This window comes from Copidosoma floridanum, unplaced genomic scaffold, assembly GCF_036245765.1.
Source record: "Copidosoma floridanum isolate Cflo_tuat_1 unplaced genomic scaffold, Cflo_Japanese_pri ptg000034l, whole genome shotgun sequence".
Taxonomy (NCBI): Eukaryota; Metazoa; Arthropoda; class Insecta; order Hymenoptera; family Encyrtidae; genus Copidosoma; species Copidosoma floridanum.
Window position 1 is genome coordinate 6,400,267 of NW_028321911.1, and position 22,009 is coordinate 6,422,275.

Below are 22,009 nucleotides of genomic sequence, written 5' to 3' on the forward strand. Positions count from 1 at the left end.
CGTGAATTAGCTTTTTGTTTGTGTACGAATAAACAAAATTCTAACCAAAGAATTGATAAGAATGTAAAACAATTTTCAAAACAAATCAACAGCATTAAAAAAAATTCCGTAAATATGGATCCAGCGTCCACATGCTGGTAACTAACGCAAAAAATGTTGGCACATATCGAGCAATGACCATCGAATTTACAAACGTCCGACTTTTGAAAAATTAAAAATAAACCAACGATGAGCTTTCGTCAAAGACAGGGGTATTTGTCAAAATTTTTTACGTATGCATTCTGAAACGTGTTATTCAAGTAACTGCAAACGCTGTAGTAAATTATATTATATATTATTACATAGTAAGAACAAGCCATCGTCTAATCTCCTATCTTAGTATCCGATCAGTGAGCCAAAAAAGCATGCCGAACGATTTAAAATCTGTCGCATGACAGTCGAGTAACTTGTTGACATTAAATTCAGGCGCTACCGTATCTCAGCTTCTGATGAGTGCCATAGTCATAATAAGAAATAGTAGCAGTCAACATATGCGTGCCTAGGCTTTATTTGATACCTGCTTGGCTGTGCATTTTATTACTGAGCACGCGGTAAAGAATGATAAGTTGCCTATTAAAAAATGTTCGATAATAATTAACACTACTGACGGTAATAATACTGAAGCAAATTAGTACGTTACTGTTAAAATTAAATCAATTCATGATGGTTTTAATAAAATGATGAGCAGTTTAATTGTTCCATGTATTATTGATCTTGTTTCGAATAAAAAATTTCCTTCGAATGCAATCAATATACCATCAGGTCTCCCTCTTGCTGATTCTTACTTAGATTTACCTCGAGAAATAGAGGTTTTAATCGGCTCGATAACTACTATTTCTTTATTATGCGTTGGTCAAACAAAATTAACAGCAGAAACTTGTGATTTATTTGCACGAAAAACGCTTCTCAGTTGGGTTATCACGGGAGGTCTAAACTATTATAACGCCAAAAGATCTTTGTTGGGTGATTGCACTTACATCAATCTAAAAATGAACAAATTAAAGCAATGGACGGAATTCACTAACTTAATTCATAGTTTTTGGGAAGTTAAGGAAATAACATCAAAGAAAAATAAACAAGAAGCAGAGCAGTCATTATGTGGAACACAGTATCAACATAATAAGACGCGTAACTCAGCTGGACGTTACATTGTACGTTTACCATTCCAAGTTGAAAATATAGAAAGGGGAAATCAAGAAATTCAGGTCTACGACAATTGTATTCTCTTAAACGCCATTTGAGAAGCAACCCTACACTTGTGACAGAATATAGGTGCGTGATCAAGGAGTGTGAGATTTTGGGACAAATGTCAGTGGTTTTTAACAAAAGGGAGAACGGTTTTTATGTACCACATCATCTGGTAATCGAGCTTTTAAGCACGAGAACGAAAGTACGTGTCATTTTTAATGCTTTGTAAAAATTGGATGAAAAAATTTATTAACACAACGTTTTAATGATCGGTCCCACGATACAAGATAAACTTTTTGAGAATCTTTTGAGGTGTCATTCGCACACTTATGTTATGACAGCTGACATCACTCATATGTATCAATAGGTTCTCGTTGATCCGCGTGACCGTAAATTTCAGCGTATTTTTTGGAACAAAGATCAAAATGAGATAAAATCTTTTGAACTAAATACAGTCACGTTCGGCGTTTCGTCTTCCGCATTTCTTGCCATGAGAACCATACAACAGTTGGCCGACGATGAAGGTAACAAATATCTTCTAGCTCGCGATGTTTGAAAACAACATTTCTACTTAGATGATCTTATAACTGGTAGCAATTCCTTAACAAACATCCAACAAACACGCGAACAGGTAATAAAAATTTTGTCGTTAGGCAGTTTTGATATACGTTAATGGACCTATAATCACGAGCATGTTTTAGATAATGCTGATGAAAAAACATTTAACACAAATGAAGAATAATCTGAGACAGACATGGCTAAGACTTTAGAAGTTGCTTGGAATTCCAAACGAGACGTGTTCGTATATTTGAATAAACCTATAGATTCTGCTAAAAAAATAATCAAACGATATATACTGTCAAAAATTGCAAGGATCTTCGATCCTATTGGTCTATTGGGACCAATCTTTTTTTTTGCAAAGTCAATCATGCAAAGATGTTGGCACGCTAAAGTTGGCTGGGATGAGTCAATTGCACACGAATTTCATACTTCATGGACTAACTGTATGAACCAATTAGCTGTCATACAAAATTCAATAACTGACAGGCATTTAAATTTTGACAATCCTGTGCGCATTAAATCGCATAAATTCTATTTTCCAACTTGTCTGCTCAAAATTTCGTGATACTTCGCTTAAGGGTGCACATACTATGCCATGATTAAAGCTATGCGGTGCGCTGTTATAAGTCAGACTCTTTAAAGAGGTGCATTCAGCATTTCAATTAAAATTTGATAAGCTCACATTTTGGAGAAATTCAAGAGTCTTTTTGTGCTGGTTAAAAAAGTTGCCGAAAAAATTAGACACTTTTGTAGTTAATTGCGTGCGCGAAATGTGAGCTCTAAGCGTTGAAATAAAGTGGAAGCACGTGAGAAGTGAAGATAATCTGGCTGATGTATTATCTCGAGGGCAAACACTCGTCATCTTCTTACGAAACACAACGTGGTTTAGTGGTCCAACGTGGTTAGCTCAGTTTAGAGATTGTAGCTCCGCATGAGCCAAACTCTCAAACGAATATCGGCTTTACTACTGCAACAAATTTTTTACGTCTCAAGCGATTTTCATCATTTTAGCGTTTGATTAACGTTTTGTCTTTCTGTTCTCAACTGTTTCTTGATAATAAATACTTAGATCAGTTGGACTCTAACAATAGAATAAAAAATACGAGACTGAGCTTTCTCGACCCCTTTCTTAAAAAGAAAGGTTTATTGCGAGTAGGAGGGTAATTACGTAACTGTACAGTTTCTGAAAATCGAACATGTCCCATAGTTTAACCACGTAACCATCAAATCACAGATTTGATTATTCGAGAAACACATTTTAGAGACCTTCATTCGGGCATTCAAAGTACGTTGGGCGCATTATGACATAAATTTTTTTATTTGAGACGGAAAAAAATAAGTGAGAAAAATTCTAAGGCATTGTGTAATGTATTTGACATAAATCTAAACCTATGAATTGTAAAATAAGTGATTTACTAAAGGCGCGCATGACAAGAGCCGCTCCTTTCCTTCGAGTACGCATTGATTTTTTTGGACCAATATTTATTAAAGAAAAGATAGTTTGCAATCGTCAAAAGGTCAAGGTTCATGGCTGTGTTTTTTTTTGTATGGTTACGAAAAATGTGCATATAGAAATCATTAGTGATCTGACAACAGATGGTTTTTCAGGCGGTTTCCGACGTTTTATTGGCAGACAAGGTGTGCCCGAGCATGTTTACTCTGATAATGGCACTAACTTTGTAGGTGTAAATAATGAATTGCGAGAACTTTTTGAGTTATTAAAGTCAGAGAGTTACCAAGAAGGAATCAACCATTATGCTACTCAAAAAGATATAGTTTGGCACTTCACACCACCTTTGTCACCGCATTTTGGTGGTCTTTGGGGAGCCACCGTAAAATACTTCAAACATCACCTAAAGCGTGTGATCGACAAACAGTTGCTCACCTTTCAAACACTTAACACGATTGTCATTGAAATCTAGGAAATTCTTAATTTGCATCCTATTTGTTCATTATCCTCTGATCCAAATCATCCTATGGTTTTAACGCCTGTTCATGTAATCATAGGCATGCTTTTGTCAATGTTGCCTACTCATAATGATTTTACCCTTATCCTAGATAATTGCTTATCATCTTAGAATTCTCTCTCGCGAGCCTGCCAAGACTTCTGGAAACGTTAGCATATCGAGGACCATAGTAAATTACAAAAACAACAATAATGGCAAAATCCTAAAGGCAAACTCGATGTCAATTTTATAGTTATCGCTATGGACAAAAATGTCCCTTGCATGCGCTGGAAATTGGGCGTGATTGTTAGGGTGCATCGAGGAGGCGATGAAGGCACTTGAGTGGCCTTTGTCAAAACAGTAAATATCATTTTTAGAAGGAATGTTACTCTTTTACGTCCCTTACAAGTTCAAAAAAAAATCGTGAAGGAAGATCAACATCGATCATTTGAATTTTTTTTCACGTGAAGCTCACGATCTCAAACAAAACTAACCTTTTTTAATTTGTATATTGTTTATTAATGTTCAGCGAAATATATGTTAATCTTTAAACTGTTATCCTAGAATCAGTTTTTGCTGATTTTATTTTGCAACGGGGGGAGTATGTACAAAAGGGCACGAGTTGTCAGTCAAAGTCACTCAAAACAAATAACTATCAGAGATAGTTGTTTGTTTTAGTGAAAAAAAAATGGTCTAGGATTGAGTTGTTGGCAGCTTTCTCTTGCTCACTTCTTGCCCGGTCTCCAGGTGAGTAGCATGTTCATTTTTAGTCTCCTGTTAAAAAAAATCTGAAGTGTATAACCTCGTATTAATTTGGTAAAAAATGCGGTTCACATCGGCCATCCAACCTGAGGGCAAGGAGGTCGTACCTTATCCCTATTGCTGTGAGCTCGGAGCTTCAGCTGCGATCGCAGCGATCGCAAGAATGCATCTAAATATTGTACAATATTTTTAATTTTTTGTATGATTTTTTGTTAGTACATTTTCTTAACTCATATATCCTTTCTTGTTAAATTTTAAAAGGTGACTTTTGTTTGATAACAAGGTTTTTTGTATGCTACAAGGCATTTTTTCCCCTATGCTTTGATCTTTTATTTCTTTGATTAAAAACATCTAATAATCGGAAGAGCGATTCTCACTCCCGAATCTAACCTATCCACATGTCGACTAAATAAGAAAAAGATTTGCTCATTGTTACGTAACAGTAAAATTTATTACCACTTGTTAGTTGCATGATCTGTGGTGTCATATACTTTTTTTTTTTTACTTAGATGATTTAAAATTTAATTATTAAAAAAATAACTTCTTATAATAAATATATTCACTTTTTTGACTTGATTACACTAACTTCTTATACTAAATATATTTAGTATAATACTATTTATTAAAAACTTTATATTTTTACCAACAATATCGGATCAAATATCAGTTGTTTTTATTTATAAGGTACTTATAACGATTCAATTTTTCCTTCTCCAACATCTAATGATAATTTCGAAAATGCTTTGTCAATTGAACAAATACAGTTAATATTAAGTTTTAGAATACAAAACAACGACCAACGATATGATGATTTAATTTTTTCTTGTATAGTCATGCTTCTACTACTATTTTTTGAAACTGGAATAATCTCTCTAAAATCACCTCCTAAAACAATTGATTTTTTATCAAAATTAATATTTGTGTGACATAAATTACGTCGTGTTGTTCCATATATTTCTCAGGCCTTTTGGAATTATAGAAGCCTCGTCTTGTATAATTGAATCTACTTCTTTTTACATAGAAATGTTTTTCGTAAGCCTCCTGGGCCAACAACAAAAATAATTTTATCTGTTTGTTCACATATAATTTGGAAAATCGTGATTTACGATCAGAGGGATTTATTACGGCCAGAGATTATAACCACCATTCTTTCATTTTTATTACTTCTTTGAATATGCTTATATGTACTTAATATAAGGCTTAATAAGAATCCTCAATAATTATTAAGATGTCAAAGTAAAGTTATTAGAACCTATTAGACCTTTTTTCCCGGAAACATTATAGACTCAAAAAATTGATTAAATTTTTTTCTTTTTTTTTTATCTTCTTAGATATTTGCTGCGATTTACAACAAAGCAAAAAACTGACCTTTAAATGTATAAAAAGGAATTTTTCTTATTTACTTTTCTTTTGATTTTACTTTTCAACTACTTTATAAAGATTTTCTTTATTTTTTGAACTTCAAAAAGCAAACTGAAAAAAAGAAGTACTTATATTACACATGTACTCACGTTATAGTCAATGTGCAGACCAGAAGGAATAAAATTTCAGGGACCATGTCTTTTCAGAGCTCACTGTTTGTCGGCTTGATACTGTGATGGTCTGCAGTTAGTAATCTAGGCCTGTTAGTTTCTGGGCTGTTGTTACCACTGCATGTAGACTATGACCAGTACTGTCGTATTTGATCAGATCCTTAGACTTTTTATTTTCAATCATCCTATTCTCTTGGCACTGCGCTAAGTGTGCTTATTAGCAGAATTTGTCGAATTAAGTAAAATAAAATTTAAAAACTCTGACTTTTACCGTATTCAACATTGAGCGCCAAATCTGTTACGTAGGAAAGAGATTGGTAAAGAGGTGCGTCGCGAAAATGATCATCATTTATTACTTTACAGATCTTCATTTAAGATACCACACTCATAAGGCAAGGTTATACGTGTGTTTCTTATACTTCCGTACGTTACAGAGTACACCTTGCAAATGAGCTTGAATTTTTTGGTCATTCTTCTCACTTTTGTTCTTGTTCTTGCTTTACATATGTGCGTCCACACTTGTCTTTCATTGGGTATGTATGAGGTCAAGGATTTTTTTTTTTTTTTTAATAAACTTTTCAGCCAGATCTGTCCATACCTATGTTTATTTACATTTGTTTTTATTATATTGGTACCTACCGTTTTTTATTTTCTTTTACCTTTCGCGTTTACTAGTCAAGGTTTGGCTAATTAGAATTCCCAATGTTTTTCTAGTTCATATTTTCCGTATACCTTCGTCAGTATTTCACAATTTGCTAGGATAGTTTATTTTATGTGCTCTCTACTCGTAGCATTACTGAAAATTTTGCCAAATACGTAAGCAACGTATCTAATTGCTTTTTACGGTTTTTTGTTGTATTTTCGGTTCCACGTCTAGTCATAAGTAGAGTGTGCTTGTTAATCCTACTCCTTTTTTCGTATTTTTCTTCGCACATGTGGCTTTTCTTCTTACATCTTCTCATTTCAATAGTCTTAATCAGGATTTTCTATCTGGCTTTTCTTCTCTTCTCTAAGTATGTTTTTTCCTCCCCTTGTCCGTACTTTAATTATTTGTGCAATCGGCGTGTTTATCTCCCCATGACTATCCCTCTCCTGCTCTTTTCCAAGCTAATATAACTCTTGTCACGGCAGTCCAAGGTTTTTCTCTTCATCTTATACAATTAAATTTTGGAATAGTGCGTCTAGTACTTGACTGGATACGCCTGGTCTATAAACAACGTCAAACTCATAGCCTCTTGACTCTGTCATTTATCTATTGAATCTTATTTTAAGTTTTTTCAGAGTACAGTAGTGTTTTAACGGCTCATAGGCAGTAATAACCGTAAATTTTTATCCAAGTTAAGATGGCCTGAGCTACTCTTTTGAAGATACTATAGGTAATAGCTCTTTATCATAGATATTATGAAGAGCTGTTAGCCTCAAGCAGTCCACTTGACTTATGTACTTTTTTTAGAAGTTTAGACAGTGATAAGACAATTTTCGCGCAATTTTTTATAAATCGTTTGTAAAATCCATTGAATCTATAAAATTGTCGAATTTTCTTTGCATTTGCAGGACTTAGACCTTTTTTGCAGCTTTGATATTCTTTGGGTCTATTTTCATTACGCCAATTCCTACAACATGGCCTAACACTTTTGCCTCACGTTTTGAAAACTGGCACTTTCTTGGCTTGATTGTGTGGTTTATTTTCAATAAACGCTCCAACAATTTTATAAAGCGATTTCAGTGCTCCATTTAATTTAATGCAAACACTATTATATTGCGTAGATATCCCTCTAACTCATGGCCTAGCAGTTGTCCCAGTGCTAGTCTTATTCATCGTAAAAATGTGTTTAGAGAGTCTGTGTAACTTATAGGCCTTTTTGTGTACTGATATTGCCCATATGGTCCCAAAAACACGGTTTCGTGGACATTTCTTTCGTGTATTTTAATTTTAAAAAATCCCTGCTCCAAGTCAGCAAATGTAATATAACGTGCTGTTGCCATAAGTTCTAATGCATCACTATAGAAAGAAAAAAAGAAGGTGACAACTACCTACTGGTACCTTGAGCCACCTGTAGTTGGTCACCACCTGATACCATTTTTCACCATTTGGTTTTTCTGGTACAATTCACGTATTTAAACTTTACAGAGATTTTGATGGCTGTACTATTTCCTTTTTGAATAATTTTCTTATTTTAACTTTCACTTGGTCTTTTACAGCTGAAAAGTATCCGTCACACTTAATACTATAAATTTATTGGTTGTTCTAATTATCTTACGCTTTGGTAGGTTTGTTGTTTTTAGTTGCTGGCTATCAAGTACGAACACATACAAGTCAACTTCTATGAGCCCTCACACATGCTCTCTTCTACCTCGTTGCAACACAGTGTATTTACTTACTCTATTATCTTAGATAGACGACTATATGACTGTTTTCCTTAAGTATGTAAGTATTTTAATTTCTCTGACCGTCGTTGTCACAACCCCCGATTCCCACTATATTTTCCTCTGTATGTATGCAGCTGATATCGCTTTTTATCTTGTTACCCAACTTTTTATTTCCTCCAAGGATCTTGGTTACCTCCAACATCCGAATAAAGGCATTGTCTAATGCTTCCACGTCACTTCCTTTGACGTAGGATGAGTCAGCTTTTCTCATGATCTCGTACTGGTATGCTTATAGTTTCGTTTAGTTTATTCAAACACTCCACAAGCACCTCACCAATATTTTCCTTTGTAATAAAATTACCAAACAAAACTTCTTCTGTAAGTATCTGTAGCGATATCTAGCCAATTTTAATTTTACTGTGCGACTTTTTTATGTATGCATACATTACTTGCCTTGTTTTTGGCACAATCCTAAAGCTTGTTAGTTCTCATAGTAGATGGTGGCCCGAAAATTCTAAAACATTACAGGTAAAAGAAAAGAAAAAAAATTTATTCTCATAACCAAGCCTATCCCACATTTAGCACTAAAAGTGTTACGTGGACTTCCGATAGCTCAGATTGCTTGTGACAACATGTCAGTTTAACTCAATCGATCACTTAATGGCCATTTTTTCTGGAGGGATGGTGCTTAGTGGTTCCAAATTACTTATTACGACTAGTCTCTTTCGATTTCCCACGTTCTAGAACCCTATGGCCACTGCTGCGGGCCTTTTCATATTAATTTTTCATCTACTCATCGTTCTTCCTTCTACTAATAGCTGGGGCCCGACTCATGTAGTATGTCCCATATTATGCATGACAGTCTATAACTTGGCCTAATACAAACTTTTTTTAAACTTCACCAGATATTTTGAGAGGACAAAGTTATTAGCATTTAAAGAGAGTATTGAATACTAAAAAAATATATCCCACTGTTGGGAACTGCAGCGGGAGCTTTTTTTAAAAATCCTAGGTAGCTTCAAATGTCAATTTTTGGCCACATTTTACAAATAACAAAGAGATCCAAAAGAATTATTTTTAAGAATTACAATATTAGGAACTTAGCTTCATAGGTGTTTAGAGGGCTTGAACTTTTGATGGTATAATACATTATTAGGTACTATAACATACTCCAATTCTAACTAAATCCATCAGCCCATGGCACATACTTTTTTAGAAGGATGTCATAATGACCCATATATACATCTCAGTGCCTTGGAAGAAGACGATTCCAGTGACACATTCTGTTAGCTAAATCATCCCAATTTAATACTTTTACAAAAGTTATTCCAGTGCATTGCGCTGTAATACCATTAATTCCAGCATGATGTACTGTGACAAAAGATATTCCTACGCAAAATGTTGTGACAAAAAAAGCCCCTGCATGATATAATGCAACAAAGAATTGCTCTGTAAGTGGTACTGTACCAAAAAAATCGGCCCGAAATAATTTGACAAATACGATCTTTGTGAGTAAAGCTGTGATAAAAAGTATCTCAGCAAGCTTATAGCTATGATAAAGCCTATGCCTACAAGGGAACTGTAATAAAGAGTACATCGATAGCTCCTAGAAAGCCACACGTGATCCATAAAATTACAAAGTAATGCGTTGTCTAAGGTATTTTACAAATAGTTACATACTTTACGATCTCCATAAAAAAGCTTAGAAAATTCACTGTTGAAGAACCTTACTAGATTTCATACACTGCCAAAAGATCATGTTACTTATCACACATTGTCATGAAACTACATTATTTGATACACGCTGCCATAAAACTATGTCATTTGCTGTACATTTTTAAAAAACAGTTTATTTGTGGCATCAGTGATAAAAACCATTCCGGTTCCTTCGTATTATTAATTATTGAAATGTCACCTAAAACATTGGTGACTATTTTACAATATTTAAAAATTAAATTTACCCTGGAGTTAGCAAGCATTGGTCATTAGAAACCAAATGTATGTTGAGTATAATTCATGAAAAAATGTAACCATAGGCAATTAAACATCAGCAATTAGATATTAAACTTTTAAAAACACAATTTATTAATCAAATGTTCTTTTAGGTAACCAAGCATTAAAAATTAGAAGCATAACAGTTTTTTAAGATAATATAACATTAAAATTTGCCCTTGGGTAAGCAAGCATCTGCGATTAGAAATCAAACATTTTTTAAGTGTTATTTAATAACTAAATATACTGATAAGTGAGGAAGCAAAAACAATAAGAAATCGGATGATTTCTTAGTGTTATTCATTTATTAAAATTGCATTTAGAAACGCAAGCATCAGTGATAAAAAATCTGACAGTTCATCAGTATCAATAATTAAGAAAATGCTTTATTCAGCATTATTCATTAAATTTTAAGTATTATTTGTTTTAAAATAGTATTATCGATAAGCAACCAATTTTTTTCAAATGTTATTTATTGATCAAATGCAACCTTCGGTGAGCAAGCATTAGCGATAAGAATCCTAAGAGATTTTAAATATTCATTATCAATAAAATTTTTCCCTTAGCTAGCTAGGATCAGTAACTAGGAATCTAATTTTTGTTACACATTACTTAGTTATTGAATTTGTTATTCGACCAAGCATGTCGATGAAAAAATCCATCAGATTTAGGTATTATTTATGACTTAAATGCACCCTAAGGCAAGCCATCATTAGCAATTAAATAACTTACTTTTTTCTATATTTGTTAGTTCAAAGTGTCCAAAGGTAAGTAAACATTATCGATTAACAACCTGACTGATACATAGTAGTAGTTACAAATTAAGTGTGTCCTTACCTAAAAAGACGGTAGCAATCAGCAATCTAACTATTCATAAGCATCATTTATTTATTAATGCAATATGCTTTTTAACAAGGTAGCATCAGCGATTCAAAGCCATTCGTTTTTTTAGTATTATGCATTTATAAAATAAAACCTAAAGCATTTAAATTTTTAAATTTAAAATTTGGCGATTTAAAATAAAATAAAAAGAAAAAAAAAATTAATCAATTTAAGGAGCCTTTAAGCAATTCATCATCTGGGATTAAGAATCCTACCATTACTCAGTATTATATATAAATAAAATGTGCTCTTAGAAAAGTATGCATCAGTGATTAAAAAAATAATTTTTTTCTATCATTTATTTTTTTCAAGTTCCCTTAAAGAAATAAGTAACTATGACATATTAACTCAAAGTTTTTCGATGTCAAATAAAATAAAATGGGCCCATCACCAAGCAAACATTAACAATGAGAAACTTAACAGTATCTCAGTATCATCATTTGTTTATCCAAGCAAAAATTGTTAATAAGTAACCTAACTGCTTATTAGCATTATCGACAAAAAAAAATGCAAAATACAAAAATGTCCTTAAGCAAGAAACCTACTTATTCTTTGGCGTTATTAATCAATTAAATCGATCCTAACGCTAACAACAATCGGCAATTAGGAACATTTTTTTTAAATTATTATTTATTTGTTAAATGTGCTTTAAAGTACAGAAGCATTAACAATAAGAAACTCAACCATTCTTTCTATTATTTGTTCCTAAAATTTTTTTTCAGAAAATCAAGCATCTGTGATTAAAAAACTGATTTACTTTTATAATACTCTTTTTTAATGTGTCCTAGAAAATAAGGAATTAATATTAAAAAACCTTGAAGTTCTTAAGAAATACTTATTTAAAATATTTTCTTAGGTAAACAACCATCAGCCATCAGAAGCCTAACACTTTAAAAGTATTATATATTAATAAATTGGGACCTTAGGCAAGCAAGCATCAGTAATTAAAAATCTGATAGTTCTAACTATTATATAAAAGCGATCTCTTTCATACACAATCATTGGTGACTAGGTACTCAACAAATTTTTGATATTATTTATTAATTATTTGTGCTCTAAGGGAAACAATCACGAGTTATGAAAAAACTAATTTTTTTTTAGTATTTGGTATTAATAAATTATGACCTTAGGTGTGCAAGCTTTGGCAATCAGAAAACTGTTAGTTTCTTCATGTTATTAAATATTTAAGTTTTCTTATCTAGCAAAAACCAATGGATAGAATCCTAACAGTTTTTTTAGTATTATTCAGAAGTTATTGATAAAACAAGTGGAGTAAGAGTGAACACAGATTTTTATGGATTAATGTTATATATGCCATTAACATATTTTTTATTTTAAAGCTACATTTAATAATATGCTAGTTAAGAAATTAGCCTTTAGTCAAACACATTTCAAAAAATTTTACGCAGTAACAAACAAGAAGAAAAAAACTTTTTTAAAATAACAAATCTACTTATGCAAGTTTGATTAAGACAGTTGAGCTAAAAGAGATTTTTGTTTGTAATTTATCGAGTGGACCTATGACATTTAATGCTTGAACTCAAATTATATTAATAATGGAAAAGGAACTTGGACATAGCGCTATATGTTCAATGGGATTTCTTGGATTTATAAGTCTGTCTAATGCGAATCCATTCGTCAATTTACCTAGTGTGATACGGAAGGTGTTCCAACTGTTGCACAAAGTTTTGTCTCCAATAAAGTCACACAACAGGATTAATAGACAAGACACCAATAAAAAACAATCTCTTTCGTTTTAAGTGAAAAATGAAAAGTGAAACGACATTTCCTGCAACTAGAGTAATTTTTAACGCGCATAGAGCGACAAGTTCAAAAAGATCTTACTGTATTTTGGAATAGTTGGTCACGAGATGTCAACATTTTATTTTTCGGCCATCAAGACAAGCTGCGCAAGCAACTATGCCACCTTTTTTCAAACAAGAATACAAAAGCTGCCAAACAATTTTTTACTGTACAAAATGTGAGGTAAAACAGCCAGTTCCTATTGAGTAACAAGTCAAATTTAACTCTTACTATAATAAGGAGTAAAGATTTAAAGGATGAAAGTTGTTCGGGTTAGAGAAGGAAGAGCAGGCAACAAAGCGAATAGGTAGGAGGGGCTAGGTAGGACTGAAAAGAGAGAGGGAGGAGAGAGAGAGAGAGAAGGGAGAATGCGTGAGGGACGGGCAGTAGCGACTCGAAGTTCGAGCAAGCAGGAGCTGTTGCCGTGTAACAGAGCACCTCGAGATCGACGCGAACGAAACGTTTTCACGCGCGATCGAACTTTCCTGCCATTTTGTGCCCTCGGAAACAAAGAGCTGAACTCTTTACCGTTGATCGGGAGCTGTCCTCCCAAAGAGCTGCTTACGTAGGCTGTCCCTCCTCGCAGAACACGGGAGCTGACCTTCCGTGTGACACTACATGTGCTGCATAGACGACGCCTGAGACGCTGTTTTTCTTGTGTCTAAGGTTTTCCAGGCCACGCGGTGGCCATCCGCCATATTACCACACTCTCGAGCCCGAGTGAATTGACGTCCATCTGTCTCTTGGCCAAGCAGAGCTCTTAAGCCAACCCGAGCAGTGGTCGTCATCATCATCCACGCACAAGACCTTCGTATACAAGGTACAGGCCGACGCCATATTTCCCGCCGCATCGCCACAGCGCGTGCCTAGGTATGCGTTCCCTTGTCTCGCGTGATTCGCCGCCATTTTGCCAACGTACAAGATACGCGCAGCGATAGCTACGTCCCAAGCGTTTGCGTGGTACAGACTATATCTATATGCATAAATTGCACCTTTAATTTATTATTGTACTTCGCATTGCGCTCCGCGGGTGTGCTTTCTAACTGGTGATTATTTTACTATTGATTGATTTCGTTTTGTGTGCAGCTGGTATGTTGCGTTCGAATGCTCTGCGTTACTTTTTCAATTTAATTGTGCCTAATTTTGTGTGCTCGCTATAAAGTGTTTTACGTCGGCGCTAATATAACTGTTGTCATTATTAATTCGATAAGCGTGCGATCATCTCATTTTACGATAAATTATCAGTAAAATAAATGTTATGAATTTGATGTAAATAATTATGCTTAACTCATTCGACCTGTACGCTCTGAACAATCCTTTCCTTCTTCCCTTCAAACGGACATTATAAACAAAAGTGCTAGTAGGGTGTACTCAGGATTCATTCCTCTTGCAATTTAGTGTTATAGTGGACGTGCCAGTGACTTCCAAATTACTGTATTATCTGGTGTTTTAGATTTTTTAGAATGAGGTGACCTTTTTTTATAGATCAAAGATTCCGTTAGATCAGAACTTTGTTAAATGATTCTGGAAAAAATGTTTTAGTTATAATGCAACTTTTTTCTTAATGGTAACAAAGTATTTTTAGAAAGAAAGCTTGGATAACATTCATTGATTATTTCTACACTAAGAAAAAATTACTTAAAAAAAGAATTGAACTTTTTTCAGTCCATATTTAAGAAAATTGTAGGTCGTACTAGTTCTTCAGACTCATAAAAATAGCTTTTAACCAATTCCAAATGTCAGATGAGTTCAATGTGTTAGGTTTATTTTTTGTAAGAAATTTCTGAAGCCCTTATACTCTGGCAATGAATAGTATTTTTTTTAATGAACAGTGCACCTTGAACAGTTCTGCAATCCAAGCAGAAAAACGGTCCAAGTTTTTTTTTGGTGCAACATACATTTCTTTCTACTTTGATGAAAGTTTTCATAAACTACCAGCCAAAAGTCAATTTTTCTTAGTTTGATTTTGTTAAAATATAAGTACTTAATAGTATAATACACCAAGTGTCATAGAAGAAATACGTTGTGCCAAAAAGAAAACTTGACCTTTTTTATGTTTAGACTTTAGAACATTTCAAGGCCACAGACTCATGAGGAAGAATACTATTTATTGCCAATGTATAAAGGCTTCAGCAATTTTATACAAAATATCAACTCAACACATCAAACTTAACTAGCACTTTAGTTAAGTTTTTGTAATAAGCTTTTTTTGTAGGAATTTCGTAAGTTTTCAGGAAAATACCATTTTTATTGTTTATATGGAAAAACTTAAAGACATCTAATACGTAGTGACCTACAACAGTTCCACTTAATTTTTACTTAAAGTTTTTCGGCTAAAGATGTTTTGAATACGTGGTGCATTCGTACGAAAAGCTCATTAATTCAACGAATGCAATAAACTTTTTTTGCAAGTACAGTTTAAGGATTTTGATCACTGATCCTTCTTCCTTTTTTTTTTACTAAGCTACTTCATCACATAATTCTTAGCAATTTTTCCTCTAAGCTAGTTACATAAATTATATAATTCTTTTTAGGAAAATTCTTCGATAAAATACTTAGTAGTTATACGCATTAAACATCCTAAATTTGTGATTTCTTTAACTATGCATTAATTATTACGATTTTTTCGTATTTTAATAAAATTGAAGCATTCCAAATTACAGTTATTTAATAACTAAGTACTTCTTAGAAAATATAGTTATTTATAGTAAAAAAACGTACGCAAACCATGCCTTCTGATATTACTTTCTGTAAAATGCAGAATTCAACTATATTAGATTAATAGTTGTTTATTAATACTCGATCGATAAAAAAAACTTTAGTAGTAATTTTACATAAATTTCTAGCTCTGAAATGAAACAAAAAGAACTTAATAGTATTAGTAGTAATAAGAAAAAAATGTGGCTCAATAACGTGTGTTAAACCTCAGTGTTGTCAGATTTAATGCATGGACAAAAAAGTTTACACACTCAACTACGACAGCTATTGCCCTTCGTAGCACGTTATTGTGTTCAAGCTGTGAAAATTCATGGGGCTCAGATTGAAGGTACGGTAGGGGAAGCCCTTTCTCCATAGCCTGACTGTTTTTAACTAACACAGAAGAAGCATTATTGTTGAGAATTTAGGCAAAAACTCTTGGTTATTAGCATTATTGGTCAGTCGTACAAGCTCAAAAGTGGTCGAGTTTAGCCAACTCAAAATTGTATTACTAACTTCGTATAATATACTTATGTAGCTACATGTTCCAAATAAATAGTTAAAATGTGTGTGTGTTTGTGTGTATACACTGAGAAAGAAGGGGGAGTGGTGATGAACCAGCGGTGGTGAGGTTATGCTCTCATAGTTGTAGGGCGTATGTAGCGCCACTTACGGTACAACAGGTATTCCACACTCGAAGGATCGCTTGTATCCTGCATGAGTGGGAGCTGTGGCATCCCACTGGGTGGACAAAATTGCACCGTCAGTGAAATAGCCACATAGGAGACAGTTGCAGTCTTGCCAAGTGAGATTGTGTATGCACCGCAAGGGGGGCTCTAGTCTCTCGCTGTGGGACAGCAGCTGCCCTACTCGAGCGGAGACAAGTAGCCCTACTGTCTGGTAAAGCAGAGCTCCTTTGAAAGAGTTCTGCTCTCCCACTTCTTTCTCAGTGTAGGGGCTTGTGCAGTGCAGACTACGGTCTACCAGGTCCATATTTTTTATTTTATTATTTTTCTTTTAGTAAGTGATGTATACTTATATATTTGACGATCAATTGTTGGACTTTTAATTCAAAAACAAATCTAGGTCATTCTACGAGGTCTGGCAAATTTCAAGGTCTGCAATGAACAGATGCAATGAATAAATTCTATGTTATTTCAATATATTTTTTCAATGGTCCATGACTCAAATTAACTGAGATTTTTTGGGTCCTGCTGGATCAACTCAAGAAAAATTCTTACGATGACTTTCGTATTTTGTAAAAAAAAAAATAAGATTTTTTTTGCCTAATTGTACATTTTTTAGGATGTCTGTTCTAACAAACTCAACGATAGATGCTTACGGCTTACAATAAATTTTACGCAATTATTCATGAATACACAAGCAGGGTAGATAAAATAAAAGAAGAACAGTACATAACACCTTCCAAAATTTAAGATATTACCAAATAGTATAAAAAAAATTCAGATCTCCCAACAAAAGCATCACTGTTGGTCACTGTCTTTTTTTTATAGGACACAGATTGGTTAAATATGATATATTTCACATATATCTTAAAAAATCCTTTTTTCGCCACAACCATATTTGTTTAAGAAAGTTGTCACATTCAAACTAAAGTTTCTAACAAGAAATTTGTTATAATATGTAGCAAAAATACTTCCTTTTTCATTTTTTTAAAAATTTTCTTAACATGTTTCTTCCATGATGAGGGGGTAGGATAATTTTACACAAGGTAGTAAACAGTACTGACAAAACTGTACAAATTTTGAGTGAAGCATATCATATGTAAGTAATTTGTGAATATTTTTAGGTACTGAAAAATAAAAAAAAATTAAAAAGTATTGCATACAATAACTTAAGCAGTCAGATTTTTTTTAGTTACTTTTTTTTAGAAAACATGGTGTGCATTACAAAAAGTATCAACATCATGCAATAACGAAATTTTTTATACTCACACTATTTAATCAATGGTAAGGTTGGATTTAAGTAGTCAATTTATTTCTATATGTTATAAAAGGAATGTTTATTTTAAAAATTCAAGAACAAAAAAATATCTTCAAAATTTTCTTTAACAGAATTTCAGAATTGCAAGTACCATCTAACGCAATTAAAAATGATAAATTAATCTCTTCATTTAGTAGAAATAATACGTTCTTATAAGTTCTCCCCAAATCTTGTTTTAATGAGGTATTACCAACACAAGAATTAAATATATCCATACTAGACCTGAATTTATAAGTTGATTGAAAATATCTTATAAGTCATGATTTCGAGATACTGAATGATAGAAGATATGTTTTGATTTTCAAACGTCAAACTTTGAATTTAACATGTATGAGTCCATCAGCTTCTGACTAAGTGATAACACAAACTCATAAATTATAGAAATAAATAGGAAGAAGAAAGAAAAGAGAAGAACTTCTTTTTTTACTTTCGTACCAATAACAAAAGGATTTATACCATCTGGTACTTCCTTATATAATCACGATAACTTAAAACTTGTAAGATATCATTGACTGTTGGCCCCTAACTTTTTTTCATGCTTATACACTAGATACATGTAATGCACATTACATGTAAGATTGTAAAACTTACTGACATTTCCAAAGTCCCAGTAGCTGCAATTAAAGGCACAGCCGTACTGAAAAATCCTGCTAAGAACAAAGGAAAGAATACGTAATAATTGAGTATATATTATTAATAAAATTAAAGTAACTAAAGATGATATATGACAAAAGTCATTTTGATTGTTTAAATAGTCAAATTGTTAAACTTATTTTGTCTTTTGACAACTAATTTTAATGCAATATAAGAATTTTGTAAAAACAACTACTAGTTCTGTAAATCTCTAACTGTAAAGAAGATTTATTCCTTTGGCAACCTTAATCGTGACCATCTAAACAAGTTTAAGAAAAGGAATAAGAAACTAACTCATATACTTGGTATGATAGATTGTAAATTATTACTTATCTGATTTAGTAGGAAAAATCATAGTACGTTAAGTTAATCTTCTTTACATAAAACGATTATATGTCTTATTCATAGAACATAAGATTTTCAAAACGTAGAATAGCGTAAAAAAACTCAAATTTTTTACAACGGGACTTTCCGTTTCTACTGACTATTAGTCATCCTTATGCGTACAATCATACATAAGTTTGAAAAAGGATAATTTATTTAAAATCTTATAGCTACATAAAAATTGACTGGATTTTCTCTTACTTGTCCAACTTGATAGTGTCTGACAATAGTCCCTTTACCATATATTCCACCAGCTTCATGAGGTCTTGGTACTGGAACATGATAGGGATCTCCACAAATACCACACTTTCCTTCATTTTGACCCCATTGAACTAAAACAAAAAAACAAAACAAAAAAAACTTCGATATTTAAAACACTTGAAAATTAAAATTTTACTGTAAAATGAAAATCTTATGTATAAGCTCTGCCCCCTGCTCACTTTTGGTTTTTGATTTTATTGTAGTTTCTGACCCTACAATAACCAACTATTTAGATTCCAATAACAAAAGGAATCACTAAGAAAAAAGTTAGGATGTAAATGTTTTTTCACCATTCTCTTACCAAAATATGACTTTAAATTCTTGGTTTCAGAAAAGAAGTTGCTATATTCATGTGGATAGTAAAGTTGCATTCTCTGTTTATAGAAAATTATTTTCACGTAATCTTCTTGAAAACTGCTTTTTGATTTGTAGGCAAAGGTAAAAAACACGCAGATTACACCAAAATAGTTTTTAAGTAAGGAGACTATACAATTTTCACTTGGACGGTTACATTGCCTTCTTACCTCTGAAATCGTGGAGAAAATCTTGTATTTAAACGAAGGGCTGTACAAAATTATACACAACATACGAGATAGACATTGACTCTCTTTGTATTGGCCTTTGTCGCTTTTAACTTTGAAAGTTATTGCACACTTGAAAAGGGAATGCTATACTTTCAACCCACGTAACGTAATATATAATTTCCTTAAAGTAAGCATATACTTTAAAGTAATAATCATATAATTTTCTAAAATGCCTTTTTATTACTTCAAGAGTTACAACAATAATTAATGCCTTATGTGACTTATGTTATTTAATCATGCAGATTTTTTTACGGAGTTTATTGGTCACTCACATGGATTATGGCAATGATCACAGGGGATTGGACTTATGGATTTACAGATTTTTCGTTTTGGAATGGAGTTAGTGGATGTGTTAACGATAAAAGGAAAGACAAGTATCAAGAAAGAAAAAGGTGTTAAATATTCATTAAACTTTTTTATATAGGGATATTAACCTTTTTAAGTAAACAAAGTAATACTGCAGTTGTTTTAAAGTATTGTTTCAAATTCTTCTGTACATTTGTCAATGCAACTCTTAAGTCCCTTTGTTATCTTATTAACAGAGTTCAATTGTTGTCAAGTTTATCATAAAGATAACGAAAATAATACACATAAATTTTTATCTGCCCTTTTCAAATTTTTATTTATAAAACCTCTCAACAACCTTTTGATTGACCTGATCAAATTAAATAGATTAAAGATTTTTATTCAGTGGCTGCAAAAATATAAAGTGAGAGTAACATAATAAATTTCTAAGTTTTCAGACTGTTGTCAACAATTTTATTGGTAAAATGAAATAAGTATCTAATGAGGGTAAGTCGCCATAACTGACTCCAAATTGCTTTAAAAATGGATTTTATAAACAATGTTGTAGAAAACTTTTCTATACACAAAATAAACATTTGAAATATCAATCTCAATATGTATTAAAACTGATTCTACTATAAAGTAATTTTGTAAAAAGATATGTACCATTTTGTAAAATAAATTATTTGAAAAACTATGTCTGTTTCTGGCTTGTGTAGGTAAGCTGCTCGTACAGCTAAAGTGTTCCTATATAGCTTAAATGAAAGCTTGAATTAAGCTCTATTTATTAAAAATAAAATTTTTTTCAAGTAGTGCCTTACTAATAAAAAGTTACAGTGGTTGGCAGAAAAGCAATAAAAATTGTTTAAAAATAATACCTGCGTATCTTGGATAATAAGGTGAAAAAATAGACAAACGACAGTAGACTATTATATTAATGCATGTTAATTATTATATTAATGCATGCAACTCAGAGGAATGATCTAAGTCTATAATGACAGAATTATCCATTTACAAATAGTCAAGTAAATTTGAGACTTTAAAAGTTTAATGTTTTATGGGAAAAAAAATGTTTAAAAAAACTTTAATATATATGAGGAAGCACATCATCAAGTCTCTAGTTTTTTAAGTACATTCATATCCAATTTTATTTCTAATCTGAATTGTTTTTAGTAATTAAAAAACTTTAAAAAATGATCATGAACTTTCAATGAGACTACATTTACTCTTTCTTTAGACTGTGAACATTATGTTCAGTAGCATCTTTTTTTTGTACTTCTATCATGCAGGTAATTGTGTGTCAATGTATATCTAATGATATGAGGACCTCAACACACTTTTTAGCAAGTAGAATTAGACGTCCGACAATAAATTTTTGCTTAAGTTGTTAACTCCTGGTTTTCTCCAATCATTTAAAAATAAAGCACTACATAAAATACACAAAATTTAAAAAATAATGTCCTACCGTGTCTATCATTGTTAATAATTTACAAAAATTCAACTTTTTTTTTTCTTACAAGTCTTCTCTTAATCTAGGGAAAAACATGAATCGTATTGAAAAATTTTTTATGTTGAAGTTATGACTTACTTTATCCATCTACAATCTGAAAAAATCAAAATGTTTTCTGAGTATCAACATTGCTTAGTTTAAAATCACCCAAAAGATATACTTCATTTTCATGTTTTAAAGTTATAATTACTCTAATTACAATACAATACTTAAAATTTATTAAAATATTCTAAAAGTCTTGTCAAAGTAGTAGTAAAAAACCAAAAACGTTTTGTAGAATAGGTATTAAATCATTTGTTACCAGTTAGCTGGGGATTGCGACTAACGTGTATTCTTAAATTTGTACTTACTATGTAAGTTGTATTCAGGAAGAGATCAGGTTGTTTACGGTCTTGTGCGGTGTTCACTGCAGCAACCTGTAGTGTAGTGTATGTAGCGATGTAAAATAGCTTTTTCTTATGCTTCATAGTAAACACTTACAAATCCCCTTTTACTATAGATGACAACCAGTGGCAGCTATAGTTGACATCACCCAAGACAAGCGAATACTCTAAGACAATATTCTGTATGTATTTA

At 32.4% G+C, this 22,009-nt stretch overlaps 1 protein-coding gene across 2 annotated transcripts in view; it reads right to left on the reverse strand.

Moving 5' to 3' along the window:
* Positions 1-22,009, reverse strand: part of LOC106647071 (uncharacterized) — a 1,322,627-nt gene that overhangs the window by 1,183,569 nt on the left and 117,049 nt on the right. For both annotated transcript variants that reach the window (XM_089597593.1, XM_089597594.1), the window contains one exon: positions 18,995-19,125. In XM_089597593.1, the coding sequence (XP_089453719.1) occupies positions 18,995-19,125 (131 nt within the window). The remainder of the gene's footprint in view (positions 1-18,994; positions 19,126-22,009) is intronic.